General features: G+C 35.8%; 2 protein-coding genes across 3 annotated transcripts; one reads left to right on the top strand and one right to left on the bottom strand.

Annotated features, from left to right (window-relative positions):
- Window positions 1-8386: 8386 nt before the first annotated feature.
- Window positions 8387-10017, top strand: LOC125657839 (uncharacterized). Of its 2 annotated transcripts, none has more exons than XM_048888670.2 (2): window positions 8387-8779; window positions 9086-10017. In XM_048888670.2, the coding sequence occupies exons 1-2, from the start codon at window positions 8678-8680 to the stop codon at window positions 9413-9415; spliced, it is 432 nt and encodes a 143-aa protein (XP_048744627.1). In that variant the 5' UTR covers window positions 8387-8677; the 3' UTR covers window positions 9416-10017. The 2 variants fall into 2 exon arrangements, with proteins under 2 accessions (XP_048744627.1, XP_048744628.1); XM_048888671.2 differs by having other exon boundaries at window positions 8396-8779; window positions 9089-10017.
- A 2466-nt stretch (window positions 10018-12483) lies between these two features.
- LOC125660295 (uncharacterized) lies at window positions 12484-16627 on the bottom strand. Its single transcript, XM_056150675.1, has 4 exons — window positions 16297-16627; window positions 15559-15597; window positions 13904-14092; window positions 12484-13064 (listed from the first exon to the last, which is right to left on the bottom strand). Exons 1-4 carry the CDS (start codon window positions 16625-16627, stop codon window positions 12484-12486), a joined length of 1140 nt encoding a protein of 379 aa, XP_056006650.1.
- Between the last annotated feature and the right edge of the window lie 1036 nt (window positions 16628-17663).

The raw sequence follows: 17663 nt of genomic DNA on the forward strand, positions 1-17663 counted from the left end.
ATCCCCTATTGTGGCCCCATCCAACCCCCGGAGCCCATGATTTAAACAAACTTGAATCTGCATTATGTCAGGAAGCTTTCATGTAAATCTCAGCTTTTCTGGCTTAGTGGTTCTTGAGAAGAAGATTTTTGCTATATATTTGTATGTAAAACTTTGATCCCCTATTGTGGCCCCATCCAACCCCCGGGGCCCATGATTTGAACAAACTTGAATTTGCATTATGTCAGAAAGCTTTCATGTAAATCTCAGCTTTTCTGGCTTATTGGTTCTTGAGAAGAAGATTTTTAAAGTTTTTTCCTATATATTTGTGTGCAAAACTTTGATCCCCCCTTGGGGCCCCATCCTACCCCCGGGGGCCATGATTTGAACAAACATGAATCTGCACTATGTCAGAAAGTTTTCATGTAAAAATCAGCTTTTCTGGCTCAGTGGTTCTTTAGAAGAAGATTTTTAAAGATTTTTCCTATATATTTGTATGTAAAACTTTGATCCCCTATTGTGGCCCCATCCAACCCCAGGGTCCCATGATTTGAACAAACTTGAATCTGCATTATGTCAGGAAGCTTTCATGTAAATCTCAGCTTTTCTGGCATAGTGGTTCTTGAGAAGAAGATTTTGAAAGTTTTTCCCTATATATTTGTATGTAAAACTTTGATCCCCCCTTGGGGCCCCATCCTACCCCCGGGGGCCATGATTTGAACAAACTTCAATCTGCAATATGTCAGGAAGCTTTCAGCTCTTCTGGCCCAGTGCTTCTTGAGAAGAAGATTTTTAAATGACCCCACCCTATTTTTGCATTTTTGTGATTATCTCCCCTTTGAAAGGGACATGGCCCTTCATTTGAACAAACTTGAAAGCCCTTCACCAAAGGATGCTTTTGGTCATGTTTGGTTGAAATTGGCCCAGTGGTTCTGGGGAAGAAGTCGAAAATGTGAAAAGTTTAACAGACAGACGGACAGACGACGGACAAAAAGCGATCAGAAAAGCTCACTTGAGCTTTCAGCTCAGGTGAGCTAATAACATTATTTAAAGATATGTTTAATTTTTAATTATTGCGTGCTTTAAATGAATCAAATAAATCTGTAATATCAATTAATGAGAGCAATATTGAGTTACTGTTCTCTTATACATGTATTGAATTAACGATATCATTTGTCTTAATAAGAGCGCGATTATTACAAGATCATCGTTTGAATCTCTCTCTCTCTCTCTCTCTCTCTCTCTCTCTCCCCTCTCTCTCTCTCATCCATACACTCGTACAGTGTTGTATATGCAAATTATCTATGCACAAACAATTTATGTACCTAAAAGATTTCCTGATTTATAAATCTGCAATACTCTGACAAGCAAATCATACGGTATAAGGATTCATGCACAATACTTATAGGTTATAGACTTTGTATGGGAAAATATGACGACCGAGTTTTTTTTAGCGTAGACGGACCGAGCTTGCGACAAAAAAACGAGGTCGTCATATTTCCCATACAAAGTCTATAAACTTTTTATTATATACTTTCAATTTCATTTAGAAACTAACAATAATTTTATTTTTAACAATAACTTTATCGGTTTAACTGAGTAAAAGATGAAAAACACGAAAAATTTGAAAATTAACGACGTAGAAATTTGATTGTGACGTAATGTTTGCGGGCCGGAATGTTTCCGGGCATATATCGTGTGATATATGCCCGCAAACTTTTAAAGAAAAAAGAAGAGATGAAATTGAAAGTATATAATAAAAGGTAAATATTCTACTCTGATACTTCCCCTGATTGAAGATAGCTGATCGGCACAGGCTAAATGTGTCGCAGTCTGTACAATGGACAATGTTGTTTACTGTTGGAATACAAATGGAGTGTACCGTTTTGTTTCATGGATTATGCTAATAAAGGAAGTTTTATTACTACTTTGAGTATATTCGACAAGTGTATACGTACATCTTCGGTCCTTTACAGATATTACGAGTAGACCCAGGTAAATAGTCATCCGCATTCGATGCTTTTTCATGGCGAGCATACATGACCATGTCTTTTTTATACGTATAGTAGCATTTATGTATTTGCATTTTGCTTGAAGTAAGTGTGAATGGTATAGATTTTATACCCTTTGATTATTCCATTTCATCATTAGATCTAGATAATAGATGAAATATTTCTCCGCGTTCTTGTATAGTTTTGACGTATTTATTGCAAATGTACGCACATTCACGTAAAGAAAAGACATTCTATATTTATTTATCCAAAGCTTTTAGAATGATTTACTACTGTACGATATGTTTATTGTAATTCTGAGCACTGCATGGTGTTTCAAAACGTGATTTCATTTCTTCTTGGTGTCCTATAAATTAGTATCGGAGATGTACATGTTACCTGTCGAAGCTACCCGAACAGGTAAATCGAAGACACTGATGTGAAGTGAAGCGTAGCAAAACTCGTCCCCTTATATACCATGCGAACCCTGATACATATAACGATAAAATATCCAACTAATATGGCGGATTTGCAAAGAAATATGACGGACATATAGAATTATATTATATTTATTAATTCATGTCAGCTTTAATCCGACGTTTGCACTGATCGTGCCATGATATTGACTTTGACAGAATGGATTATAAGGTGAAAAGAGGGAATAATCTCCATCTTTGTCCATTCGATTCTTCTGTACTTTAGTTTCCAAAAATTATTTTGTGTCGTTGAATTGTATTCCCTGGTCCTTTTAATTTTGGCCCAGTTTTTACTGTTTATTTCGAGGCCTCTGCTGGTAGACTGTTAGTCCCCGAGGGTCTCTACAGCCCAGTAGCTAAGTACTTCGTTACTAGCTTGGAAATACGGATGTATATTTAATTGCTGTTATAAAATTTAGAAATTCATTTCAAAATTAAGGATAATCTCCCTCATGCATAGCTCTTATCCTTGGACGAATTTGGCTCCACTTTTTTGGCACGCTGTTTTTGGCTATATTTAGCTCTAAAACTTCATAGTTATTTCGGATTTCAAACATTTCGGTTGAGCATCACTGAAGAGACATTATTTGTCGAAATGCGCATCTGGTGCATCAAAATTGGTACCGTATAAGTTTTACATGTTTCTAGGTCAAATTAATTGAATAAACATTAAAAACAAATGAAATATTTTTATCAAATTCTATTCAACATCTATCTATCAAAAATCTGGTTAATTTTGCTGTAGATAAATGTTTTGACAAATTTCGGGTCTAAGATAATCCAAAAAACATTTCTCGTAAAAATAAAATCTCATGTGTTGTTCTTTAATGACAAACCTAATTAGCAAATTCCTTGGCCCTGATCCCACACACCTTGCATATATGAAAGTGACGGAGAACATAAATTATAGATATTGGAATACTGGAAATGAAAACGTACACTTCTCTGATCTGGAATCTATATACAATAACGTATATTTCTTTAGAAATACATCCCGTGGGGATCCGGGTTAGAATAGGTCCTCAGTACCCCCTTGCTTGTCGTGAGAGGCGACTAAATGGGGCGGTCCTTCGGATGAGACCGCAAAAACCGAGGTCCCGTGTCACAGCAGGCGTGGAACGATATTTAAAGATATCTCCCAGCTTAAAGGTCGTAAGCGCCGAGCATTGGCCTAAATTTTGCAGCCATTCACTGACAATGATGACGTCTCCATACGAGTGACATATTCTCGAGAGGGACGTTAAGCAACATTCAATCAATCAACCTCTCTGTAATGTGTGACTGTCCATCTATCAGAATAAAGCGTTGATTGATTGATATTTATATCAGCGCATTAAATATAATACATTTCATTCTACCATACACTGTCACAAACGCGATAAATCTCAACCTTCTAGGAATCCCGTGGGGATCCGGGTTAGAATAGGTCCTCAGTACCCCTTGCTTGTCGTAAGAGGCGACTAAATGGGGCGGTCCATCGGATGAGACCGTAAAAACCGAGGTCTCGTGTCACAGCAAGTGTGGCACGATAAAGATCCCTCCCTGCTCAAAGGCCATAAGCGCCAAGCATAGGCCGAAATTTTGCAGCCCTTCACCGGCAGTGGTGACGTCTCCATATGAGTGAAATATTCTCGAGAGGGACGTTAAACAATATTCAATTAATCAAACTTCTAGGAATGTCCCAGATCGTTCAAGATTAATAACTCCATTTTAAAATTGTGTCAGGAATCAGCAGCAGCAATACATAGGATGACACAACTGTTGTAGAAACACTCCATCACAACAAATACATTATTGATCATTACAAAAACAACTCTACCTAATGATTTCAAAAATGGCTTCTCTGAATAATATTCGGGTTTGAGAACGAGTTGAATGCAAGAATATTTCTGCAGAAGAACATCCTGATAAGTACAAGAAAAAAATTCTAAAGAATGTAGGCACAATTCTAGACCCCTTTTCATTAAAATAGGTAGTGACAGTTCCATCGCCAAACCCTCGGCATCAGGTGTGAATGTCATGGGTCCTCGGAGATGACCTTAACAACGGATGTTCCGTACCACAGTAGGTGTGGCACGCTAAAGAACCCTCATTTGCTCAATGGCCGTAGGCGCCGAGTATAGGCCTTAATTTGAAGTCCTTTACCGGTATTGGTGACGTCTCCATATGAGTGAGAAATTCTCGAGGGACGTTAAACAAGATACAACCAATCAATCCTATAATTTACGTCATTTCATTAATTTCACCTTATCAAAAATGACAGAAAATAGTAAAAATTACTGCATATGAGACATATTTTAAGCCCTACGAAATCTGTTAAATCCTGGACCCATTGGGAGCCACAAAGCGGCCCCCAGATCCCCTGCCTCATAAAGTTGCACCCCACCCCTCTAACCGCAATTCCTGGACCAGTTTCCGATACTCAAACCAATTAAGAGCGTTCTGCAACTGTTTCGGTGATTCGGCAAATATTATAGTTTCATCAGCATATAAAAACATTAATAATTTTTCGTATAGGTGCAATTTACTCAAGAACATTTTGGAAATATGGTGTAAACCATCAACAGTATTTGTATCTACATGTACGGTAAGAATTATTCTAAGTCATTTAAGTAAATGGAAAATAGAAATGCGGATATTCCACCCTGTCTTACTCCCAGTTGACATGGAAATGGTTCTGAAAGATCACCATTAAACTTTATTTGTGTTTTATTGCATTATTCATATTACATGTATTGATTATTCTAAAACATTTCTCATCAATCTTTAAAAAAAATACCACCAGAAGTTATATTTTTAACACTTATAAAAATAACTAAAGTATTCAATCCAATTACATGTATATATAAAAAAAAAAAAACCCACAGAGGCTATATTTTTAACACTTATAAAAATAACTAAGCATATCGCCACATTAAAGCTTTTCATGTGTTGAAATTACACAAACATAATTGTATGAAATTGACAATTATTAAATTCCACCGTAACAAACAAGTGACAATAATGCACTCATTAGGGTCTGTAAATAAACAATCAAGCTGTGGACTCTAGAACTGTGTTTACACAGGGGAGTCCTCCTTTGATCTCAGTAGGCTAATTACCAAATTTTGGCCTCAAGAGTTTGTTTGATGAGAGTCCATGAGTAACTCCAAATAAACACAGTACCTATATAAGAGGGGTGTTTTTCAAAGTTGCATCAAATTTGAACTTTGCTTCACACATTGATATTGTCTTCATCTCTCCTCTAGAACCAAAATGGAAGTTCTTAATATTGCCTACAGTATGCTGAGACAAAACAGATACAATGAAAGAGCCAGGCAAGAGATTGCTCTGTTAGGTATGCTTTTATTGAACGTGCTATTGTGTTAAATGATACAAGGTATAATTAACCTTATATAAGAAACATGGGATTCTTTACACCCAACCCCAATTCCTATCATTTTCTAATATTAAATACAGTGTAACTCGACATGTATATCATTTTATGAAAAAAATATTCAGAGGATTACTTGTACTTGAACCTCATCTGTACATTTGTCTTAAAAAAATATTTTACAACTGAGGAACAAAAATAATTATTACAGTTGCTAAATTGTAGCCATATCTTAATTCGAGGGATAATTGGGAATTTGAGAATATGGTATATAGCTATTATTTGTTATTTTAACATTAGAACTCAACCCCTCTCCCCCAATCAATTGTGAATATAGATAAAGAAATTGCTCCAGAACTGTATTAATTTAATTGCTTAGTATGCTGTAATAGGGTTTTCATAAATAAAGGATATATGATCTGCAAGTTATACTGATACAATGCAATACTGAATTTACAAAGAGATCCAAACTAGCAGGGATTCTATTGGGGGGTAAATCTCTATCAGACAACAATATAATGTAAAATTGTTAGATGTCTTGTACCGATGTTTAGCTCAGTCAATCCTTATCAACAATAAACATGACGATGTGTAATGTACTTTCATAACATTCTAATGTAAGACACAGGACACTTAAATGTGATTAATGCAATTTCTATTTTTGCTTTTCAGATAAGTTGATTCAGAGACATCAACATCAGGTTGAAAGGTCTCTCCAGCTAGGCCGAAAAGGACAAGCTCTTCACTACATGGAATGCGAGACCGTGGCCCATACTGTGAAGTACTTCTACAAGCATTTCTACTTCCGCAGCTGGCTACAGGCGCAGGCTCATTCCTGGGAAATCTTGCACGCCCTGGATACCGACTGCGATCCCCCTAACTTCGTGACAACCACGGCAAACTTCCACAACGAGAAGATACAAATCTATAAGTATCATCAGGCACAAGTTGCTGCCCAATGTAGTTTCTCGAGGGCCAGTTAGAGTGATCTGTGTTTGCAGTATTTGTGTGATATTGGACAGCGATTGTCGGGTCTTGTTGGGATTTAGAATTATACTCTGAACCATGCTGTGAGAACTTTGAGGTTTACGTGAAATCACCGAACATAATCAAAAGTGGGATACGTTGTATATTTGTTTGTGTAACACTTTAATTCTGACATTTGGATTTAATTCTACTGATTTATTAATGTAATCTGAACAGTTAGGAGAATTTTATGTGTATCAATTATGCTATAATATTACTATTAAAATGTTATTGTGCAAGTGCTTATGAGACTAATAAATTGTAAACCAATATTTTCACCCCTCATTTCTCATAATCAATACCATTTAGCAAACGTTTATTTCAAAGAACTATTCACCAAACAAAATCAAATGCTTTCTCTGGGCAGACTACTGGCAAACAAGTTGATGTCACAGGGGTTTCAGCAGTCTCGTTTTAAGTCAGCATTTCACAAATTCTTTAGTCTTTATAATGATTTAGTTTGCCCATATAACCTATAATTGGGTCAAATGGTGTCTGACGTGTTTCATACCGATTGTTAGGCCATTCTTGGCACACTGAATTAGAGACTACGAATAACTCCGTTTACTTGATCAAGATATAGGGCTCACGTCCGGTGTGACCGGTCGACAGGGGATGTTTACTCCTCCTAGACATCTGATCCCACGTTATTATATTCAGGAGTCCGTATTTGCTACAGTATATGTAGCTTCGGGTTTATTGACTGCTGGTAAGTGGCTATTAGCTTCAGTCTAGTTACTACTTGCATCAACTGCGTCCGTACAATCAATGCGCGCATCAAATTAATTATCGGGCGCATTAATTGAATTGATGATATCTTCAAATAATGACATATATAATCAAAGTGCGAATCTTTTTCAGGGATACGTAAAAACTACTTGAACAAAAGATTTTGTCATATTCCAGACATGGTAAACTTTTCTGATCTGGTGTCAAAAACTAATGTGAAGTCACTTTTAAATAAACTACATGTATGCATATATCATTTTTAACATATATGATTTAGCCTGTCGTCCAAAACTTATCTGTTTACAGGTACCTGTTATTTTCATTTCTGACCCTTTTACCTCGTTATTTTTATTCTAATTATAAACACACGGTTTGAGGTTAAAAAAAAAAAAAGTGGACCTGAACAAAATCCTGCACAATACGAATTACCTACCCTTATACTGAGTATTTCATATTGCGTAAAGACTAAGAAACAATTCTCATGAAAGCACCACATTGAAAAAAAAAATTTGTCAGAGCGCTGTCCTCTAGTATTAATGAACATTAGGCCTATATGAAAAAAACTGTTACTGGTTTAATTCTCTCGTGCAATGTTAGTGTGTTTGAAACTTGATTTTTTAAATAAATTTTCATTGAACTGAAGAGTTTCAAGACGATAAACATTTTAGAAATCTATGAATTTTATGGAAAGAAAATTACTTTGTTGTGATTATGACATGCGATGTACATTGTATATGTAATATTAGATATATCAATCGATTATCATCCCTCGTTCTTTTTCCGCGGTCTTGTGTGGTACATCCGATATAATTACATCACTAAGGACGGTGAGTAATACATTACGTACCGCTGACTACCGAACACTCAATAAATATAAAACTTTGTTTACATTCATGTACAATTTTGTAAACCTGACAGAATGGAAAACATGTATTGTGCATTAGATGCCATTATTTGCTTTGGATCAAACTTTATATCATCAACTGTAATCAGTCAAGCAGCTTCCTTGGCAGGTATTAATCAGCACATAGGACGCATGTAAACTACCCGGAAGTGCGAAGTATTACGTTACCGCGCCCGGGGCTCTGATATTGAGATGCGTAATGGTAACAGAATCTCGGACATTATTACACGGTGAACGGTCTTGTTTGAAGAAGAAAAATGCTACACAGATCGGGATGGTTCTAATTAATGTTACAAAGAAGGTAATGTATTGTCAACGTAATTCTAATGGAGATTTTCCCCTCCTGTTGATTAAGCAAAGATTACTTCGACAATATCGCGCTTAAAATACAATTTATTTCGTCAAATCATAATTGAAATTGAGAAAATTGACTATATTAGAGATATTCAAACTCGTATGCGTTTTACTGAGGCCGCTAAGATTTGTAAAAAAAAAATATTTGAAGGTTCTTATGTGTATTTCAGGTTTTCGCTGGCAATTGTGCAATACAAGGATAGCAATGTAGAGTATTTATTAATGATAATAATTCGTATATTTTATTCCTTAGAAGGTGTGGGTCAGAAGACGGCGGTGTAACGGGTGTGATATCGTGTTTTACTGCTTCGTGGCTGTGTATGTTATGTTCGTCTTTGTCTTTGTGGTGCAGTACGAAAATCTCACACAACCTATTTCTGGGGATCTTGGACGCAGTTTTCCTGTACAACGTGAAATGGATAGAAAGTTTCTTACACCTACCAAACTGGACAAATTGTCGATTTTTGCCCGAATTCGCCAGCGACCAAACAGTATTCAAGATGAAATGATACTTCATCATTTACAAATTCCAGCTCCATTGCAAAGGAAAACAACAGAGTCCATTTATATTTCGGGATTTTAATACCGTGTTGTTTAAAATCATTTCAATTTTGTTGGAAAGTCATTACTTGATGTTGTTTGACATAATTGTCGATGATTAATCTATAAACGTTTGATTCCTAAGAAAGAGTGTTTCAACGACACTTTGCAGGAATGGAATCTGAACATAAAGAGTCGGGGTTCCTATCGTCTTCGAGGTCAAAGACTGTGTGACCAAGCACTCTGAAGAGGTCAACTGAACGTCGCTTTGAATCGCCGTAAAAGGTTATTTCACATTGTACGTGGTACAGTTGTTAAATACTCAACATATTTTACAATATGCCTGATTTTCAGATAAAGAAGAGGCGAAAAGACCACAACGCTCACCTGAGTCACCTTAATTGCTTATTCATCAGTAAAACTCATATAGAGTTTGGTACCTATTGAACTGACATTCATGATTTTTTTTTTTTTAATATTGTTTGCTTATCATCCCTCCCCAGCAAAATATTATCGATCTCTTTGATTTTACTTGTTCAGAATTTTAGAAAAAATATGCTATGTGCCCTGTACAATAGTAGTTGTAGTGTTAAACTGTTCAGTAGCGCTTCGATCCTTAGAAATAAAATCGAATTCTGAGTAACATTCCGAGTTTGTTGGATTGTGTTTAGGGTGTTTTGCAAATGTTTCAGTATGTATCGACGATGTTAAACAGTGATCTATGATTACATAGATTAGGTTTGCGATTTTAATAGTTTTCAATGATGATGTCCCGAACTTGAATAAAAAGATTTATACCATTCACAGAACAAATTCATTTCCCTTCCTTCCATATCATAATATTCATTATATGTACGTAGTTTATAAACATCTTGTGTTGTGTCATCTGCTGTTGAACACCGACTGAAGCTACTCTGGGTAGTCAATGGCGAATGAAGTGAAAAATAAAGGCTCAAATGTCAAACCCGGAGGTGTGCCGATGCTGATTGAATTTTTATCAGACTGGGCACTTTTCCATCTTATATAGTGTAAAAAGTTTCTCAGAATTGGACCTAAACCAGTGAAAAGTATTGGAATAAATGCCAAATGGAGATCATCTTTGCAATATTACCTTATGGTTGATCGTATTGAATGCCTTCATCAAAGAAATGTGTACAGGTCAGATTGTACCAATGTAATTTAAAAAAATCCCTGAAACCCAACTACTTCTTCATTTTGGGATTCTAACGTTGTGCTTTTACAGTTGTGCTTACCTTGTCTCGATTTAGAAATTGCTCAGACGCAGAACATGCTCTAACGTATCGAATCGGTTGGGAAATATAAATACCATGTACATAAGTGATAATGGGATTTGGGAGAAGCTGAAGTATTGCGATGTCATAAAGTTGCGTTGTTAGTTTATCGTTAATGTACATGTTCAATGAAATATCCAAATATAGAGCAGGTATGGAACCTTCGTTCTGTCTTTTATTTCGAGTACACGGGACGCTTTGAACCAACATAAGAATGAAATATTGAATATTGTTCATAGCGAAAACGTACCGGTACGTTAACGTACTTAAAATACTTGATGTATCTTAATGTCGATTTAAAGGCCATACCAAAGTTGTTTTCCGCAATTCACGTAGGCGTCTGAGAACAAATTCAGTTTGATAAGAATACAAATGAGGCTGGATAAATTAAAGGAGCGCAACTTGCGCTCAAGGGAATTCCAACAGACTGTTGGAAAACTGTATCTCTAAGGACATCATGATGGACATCGTCAATGAGGAACTCCGGTACGTAGAACCAGAATAGTTTTTAACAAAGCAATTTTTGGGATTTTCGATTACATTACGGTATGAATATTTCCAGGTCATATTTCCATTGAAGAAATAATTATCTATGATATCAATTTATCGAGGCGAAAAGTTGTTTAAAAAGACATATTGATCAGGGTTACCTCTAAGAAAACGGCAAGGTTTTACCTATCCGGAATCAACAAAAAAATAAAATCATCTAGTTTTGGCATTCAAAACTATATTCAACGCAATGGTGCACAGTTCGTTGTATTCAAACCGAAATACAGAGGCAGTTTTCTTGCTGCAAAACTAGATGTACCCATGCAATATGCAAACTTTATAAAATAAACCCCGATTTCTGGCCAGAGGGAGTAAGATGCAGACGATGGCTGAGTGAGTGTCAGTGGGAAGGAAAATACGTGTCCTCGTCAGCACCAGAAGATTGGGAAGCGGAAGTATATAATGAGGTGGACCAGAATTGACTCTAACCAGGTTTAGCTATTAATAAAAGGGTTCTTTCATTTTAGCCATAATGAGTGTAATATCGATTTTCCTTTTTTCCATTTTAAGTGATTATGGTACGTATTTTAGCATGGAACGTCAGAGGTGCAATGTCTTCAACCTTGTGCTTCTCATCTTTGTTAGTTATTTTAGGACCTAAGTTCTAAATAATTAGCAAATTACAGAGTAGACAGACAACAGACAAAGTTTGATACATATTTCCGACATAATTATTTTTGATAAAAATAAAATTGTATTTGTTTGGCGATATTGTCATGGCCGTTTAATCAAAATTGCAATATAACAGATTCTGACAGAGCTGTGGACAAATATGATACATGTGCATCAGATAAGATATGCTACATGTATATAGATACATATAATGCGCCGAACATACAATATGGCAGCATATATCAGATGTAAAATACACAATTATGAAATAAAATATTATCTTTATCCGATGAGCCTGGAAAAGACAGTACACACCGGAGACAATATTTTAATCAAAATTATGCCAAATGGATCCAAGGACTCAGTCATGGGAACCATCCGCCAATACTAAAAGGCGGCAATTTTGCATTCACTAGATATATAATTTTTAGCTTGCATGTACCATGTACACAATGTCAGCCAAATAGATATAGATATATGTCATAGGTTCTATTTACACGTGCACCAATTGATACCCAGATTTAATATGCACATGAATGTCATAATGTACGTATGCCAGATATACCAAAATAATTGGCACGATGTATATAAATTTAAGATAGATAGATGATAATTTCTGAAAACTGACAATGACTCCCCAGTATATGTAAAAATTGATTCAAGGGTAAGTTCGAGTAGATGTAGTGACGAATTGCACGATAGCATTTTTCCAAGTGTTGATGAGAATACTATTTCCTAGATCTGACAAGTGTACCCTATCTATTCTAAATAGCCTCTTGTAAGATACCTGAATATCAGGGTATTTAATGGAGGCACCATGAAGTTGGTTTAGAACAAAAGTTGCAATTGCACTATTAATTCTCTTTTTTACTTTTTCACCTTCAAAATTTGACAATGACTTTCTCCAATTGCCGTGAGGTAAAATATGGGACCATACAATTAGTGTATTTGGCAGATCTTGACCTAATTGTGCTAACGTACGTTTCATAAATTTTTGGATGCCTTTAAGGGTATTTTGAGGATATCCTATGTTATTACCTCCACAATGTAGAATCAAAATAGATGGAGGGCTAGATTTCGACATTCTTGCAACAACTGAAGACAAATTCTCCCAAACCATCCCCATTTTACCATTCCATATGATAGCAAACTGCTTCAAACCAAGGTCTAACTGATTGGTGTTTTCTGCATATTGTTGTGCCCAGTGAACATTTGATGAACCAATAATCCACAAAGAGTCTGAAAATGTTTATGTGAAATTGAATTTATGGTCTAATATAGGATTTAAAGGCAGACGAATTCCACCTACCCATTTGTTTAATCTGTAGTTCTGAAACACCCTTGAGGTACAAATAAGTTGCCCCACTAATACGAAACGAATGAGATTTGTAGGAATTGCTAGGCATATCTAGAAATTTGAGTGATTTATGTAGCATCCATGAAAATTGATATTGAGTTAAGGGCTTAGCATTGTAATGTGCAAACAACTGCTTCCCTTGAATGCTTCGACGGAGATCAGTAAATTGTTGTAACATTTCACACAACACCAAAGAATCTAGATTTTTCATTATTCTAACGGAATTACCCTTCCCAAACTGGTCAGTTTTGGAACACTGAATTAAAACACAGATTTGGTCTTCAAATATTTGAATATGATTTCTTTCCAATGACACTACTTCACTCACCCTCAATAAAGCGAAAAATGCAAGAAGGAATGCTAACTGAAATAATTGGGATTCATACGAAGAGTACGTCAACACAGGAATGATTTTGATTATTTGTGTAAGCAAAGATAATGTAATGGGTTGCCTATAATCCACAACTTCCCGAGTTCTCTAAAAACCAACCATCAACTTTCGAACCAAAAAGCATTCAGTTGGATTTTCCCAACCATGTAAGTTGATCACGTAACTTAAACCACTCATATAACACTTTGCTGTTGAATGTGCCAGACCTGATTCTTTCATAAAGGCTATAAAATTTACAACATGAACTAAAGGGGGTGGCCACAAATCATCAAGAGAAGCATGTATCCTAAAATTGATGAATTGCCTGAATACCCTGTTTATAAAATTTACTTGAATTTTCAGATATGCTCGCTTCTAATAGCTGATCTATAGTAGCTGAATGATTTCCCAAAATTGAGTAGGAATTGGGGAAGGAAACTTCTCTGCTGATGGGGCCAACTGTCGAAATCTTGCCCACTGAAAACGAGAAATAGCATCTGCTATATCGTTGTATTTTCCTGCCACATGCGTTGCTCTGACCTGAATATTAAAACGAAGTGTATGCAAGACTAAAACTCGAAGCAAAACCATAACGTTTTTACTTTTTGACGATTTTTTGTTGATGACGTGAACTAATACTAGGTTGTCAATATGCAGCAGTAATTTCTTTGATTTGAGTTGTTCTGCCCAAATATGGATCCCTAAGACTATCGGAACTAATTCCAAAAATGTTATCTCTTTGATCATGTGATCAGACCAATGTGAAGGCCAGGCCAATGAACACCATTCATTTCCGAAAATAACTCCACATCCCTTAGAACCAGAACTTTCTGTATAAAATTCAAGTGTGTCATCATCCTGCCAAGACAAAGATGGAAAAGTTGTCAACCCATTAAAATTTGACAAAAATTCTATCCACATTTCTAAATCCTTTCTCATCTCATTTGAAATCCTAATGAAGTGAAAAGGTTTTTCCCCTCCTGCTAGTGCACCATAAATACGCCCACAAAATGTTCTCCCCGAGGGTAGAGCCTTGACTACAAATGCTAGTGAACCAGCTAATGATTGTAATTCTTTAAGAGTAACTTTTTTGCAACGCAAGACCAGGGAAATTTTTTCCAACAATTCACTAACCTTTTCATCAGGAATGAATAATGTTCTTGATATCGTGTCAATACCTAAACCCAGAAAACAAAGACGTGTATACGGAGCTTGAGTTTTTTCCGGTGCTAGTGGGATTCCTAAAAATTCAGCCAACTCAACTAATTGTGACATTAACAAACTACATTCTTGGGTGTTTGCTTTTCCTATAAAAAAAATAATCATCCAAATAGTGAGTTATTCCTCTTGAATTAGATCTTTGCTGCGACTCCCAATGAATGAATGACGAGAACATTTCGAATAACGAACACGAAATTGAACAACCCATTGGCAAACATTTGTCAATATAATATGAATTCAAAAACTTGAAACCTAACAAACAAAAATCTTCTGGACAAACTGGCAATAACCTGAATGCACTAGATATATCCATTTTGGCCATTAATGCACCCACTCCAAACTCCTGAATTAATGATACAGCTTCATCAAATGTAGCATATGACACCGAACAATATTGTTCGTCAATATGATCATTAATACTATCACCAATTGGATATGACAAATTAGAAATCATTCGCCACCCACCTTGTTTTTTAGGGAGAATACCGATAGGATTACATCTCAAATTTGAAATGGGGGGATACGGGAAGGGGCCTAAAACTCTACCTAGGTCAACTTCTTTGGATATTTTTGCTGGAGTTCGAAAGCATGTTCTTGAGCTGAAATCATGTTCTTAACTTCTACTTTTTTTCTTAAACCTGAATACTGTAAGGAAAAACCATTCTTGAAACCATTAGATAGAGTTGTTGCAATGTGCTTGAAAGGATAATTTTAAAGTAATAAATCCAAGTTTTGAGTTTTGATAGGAGAATATCCAATGTCCCATAACTTATACCACAAACTACCTGGTATTTTGTTGTCCAGAATTTTGCAGTTGCTGGTTCCTGAAAAAATTGGTACCATAGTTATTTGGATTTGAACGAGCCTGGGGATTCCAGGGAGCTTGAGAAGACTGACTAAATTTATGACAGTTGATTGATGGGTGGGGTGCATTACATTTAATGCACTGATGGAGATATTTACAATATTGTTTCTGACAAGAACCCTCATAATTGAAATTATAACATTTTAGATTAAACTTATGGTTGGTTGGAGTGATTTGCTGGGTTTTGGTAAAGTGTGCTGACTGCATGTAAAACATCCAAAGCTGAGCATCAATTGATCCCCAACTTAGGGAGGCGTCAACAGGTTTCTTTAAACGAAATTGCACATCGTAGTCCAACCAACCTAAATTATTGTTGGACGCCCCCTTTTAATTGTAGAGATGTATCTTATAAGAGGAATGGCTTGTAATGGGTGTTTTTGTAGGTAAATTGATGCATAGATAAAAAATGCATCCAGCCATTGAGAAAAATTTGCTAATTTTCTTTCCTTATTCTTTGGTTTGAGTAGGAAAACACCCCCTTCGAAAACAATTTGGTTTTGATTCTCTGAACAGGGGTCTTGCAGGAATAATTTACTTAAATGCACATATTCATTGTTCCAAATTTTCTCTCTGAGATTCAGGGAGACATGAGCTCCTAATGGAGAAGCCACACTGTTAAATGGACTAGGAGTACATATATCGAAATTAGCATCCGTACCTTGATTTATTGATGCCCCCGATGATGATGCCATCTCCGCGACGGGCACGATATTAGCAACAGGACTCGCATTCACTGGTACAGAGGGAATGTTGATACCGAGCGACTGTTGAAGAGATTCCCCATCTATTTGTGTTGTCCGCACCGACGATGATGAAGCGGTAGATGGAGGCTGAGTAACCCTTGTAGACTGTCCCGTTGTGGACGCTTGTCCGACCTCATGGCTTGTTCGCCCCCGGGCCAATACACTTTTTGAAGACACACGGGACGCCGGTTGTGTAGCATATGGGCTTCTTGATTTCGATGCCCGTTGAGATTTTGCCCTCAGCATCTTTTCTGTTGAACTTGATAACTTATTTCTTTTAAAGAACGTCGATGTTGCACGATTGTATTTTTCGATATTTTTTGCCTGTACCCAAGTTGGATGCTGAGACAGAAAAGGAAGTAAATGACGCGCATACTCCGAAAGTAATAAGAAGGGGGACTACTAATAATATCTGTCGTTCGTAATAAAAAGAAGGGGGGGGGGGTGATGTGGAATTACTTATAAGAGTTGTCGTTGTTTTCATAACCCATAAGACTACTATATGCATGAAATAACACGGTTTATCTGTAATAGTGTGGATTGTATAGGTATATAAACAACTCAACACCAATGGTAGGGTTCTATCAGAGTTTGTATTCTTTTCTAATCAACTCTGAAATATATAACAAGAATATCACATATAATATATATCATGAATTAAAACATATAGTATAAAAATATCAACAAAGAAAACTCATTTGCTCAGCACAGTTTACAACCAAGAGTTATTCCCCTTAATAGTGCTTATAAAGATATATTTGACTATTGATTACTATATGGTATAAATAATAAATAGATTTATCTTACTCGACTATTGCACTTAATTAATCATAGACTATATAATCAACTTGATAAGAATATTCAGAACTTATCATAATGCAAAGAATATACAAAAAAAATGCAATGTCATACCTATGTGTGACACAGAGCCAAATTTCTGGTCAGGTCCAGAATATTCTATATGCTGGTAATAAATCTATATAGAAATAATGAAATATCAAATACTTGTGTGAAACTAATGTTACATTACTTATTCACACAAGGAAATCATAAAAAGTAAAAATAGCTGAATACTACTCGAACACTCTGACATTCACACATAACATATTTAAACTTCTACATTTGATTCAATCATGATTTATAGTTTTAATATACATTCATACTGATATACATTTTACTCTTTAGTTGTAATTGATAACTTAAAGATAATGTAGAAATGCATATGATCACTCTTACTCAATTACCATCATAGAAAATGCATAAAATCTAACTATTCAGCAAA

This window comes from Ostrea edulis, chromosome 9, assembly GCF_947568905.1.
Source record: "Ostrea edulis chromosome 9, xbOstEdul1.1, whole genome shotgun sequence".
NCBI classification, from domain to species: Eukaryota; Metazoa; Mollusca; class Bivalvia; order Ostreida; family Ostreidae; genus Ostrea; species Ostrea edulis.

Excerpts from the sequence above, each read along its gene's own strand:
- LOC125657839 (XM_048888670.2), top strand. The coding sequence starts at position 8,678 with ATGGTAACAGAATCTCGGACATTATTACACGGTGAACGGTCTTGTTTG. Across the intron at positions 8,780-9,085 it reads TAATTAATGTTACAAAGAAG|AAGGTGTGGGTCAGAAGACG; the intron begins GTAATGTATTGT and ends TTTATTCCTTAG.
- LOC125660295 (XM_056150675.1), bottom strand. The coding sequence starts at position 16,627 with ATGCTGAGGGCAAAATCTCAACGGGCATCGAAATCAAGAAGCCCATAT. Across the intron at positions 15,598-16,296 it reads GGGGGCATCAATAAATCAAG|GAACCAGCAACTGCAAAATT; the intron begins GTACGGATGCTA and ends CAATTTTTTCAG. Across the intron at positions 14,093-15,558 it reads TCTGGACAACAAAATACCAG|GTCAGAGCAACGCATGTGGC; the intron begins GTAGTTTGTGGT and ends TTTAATATTCAG.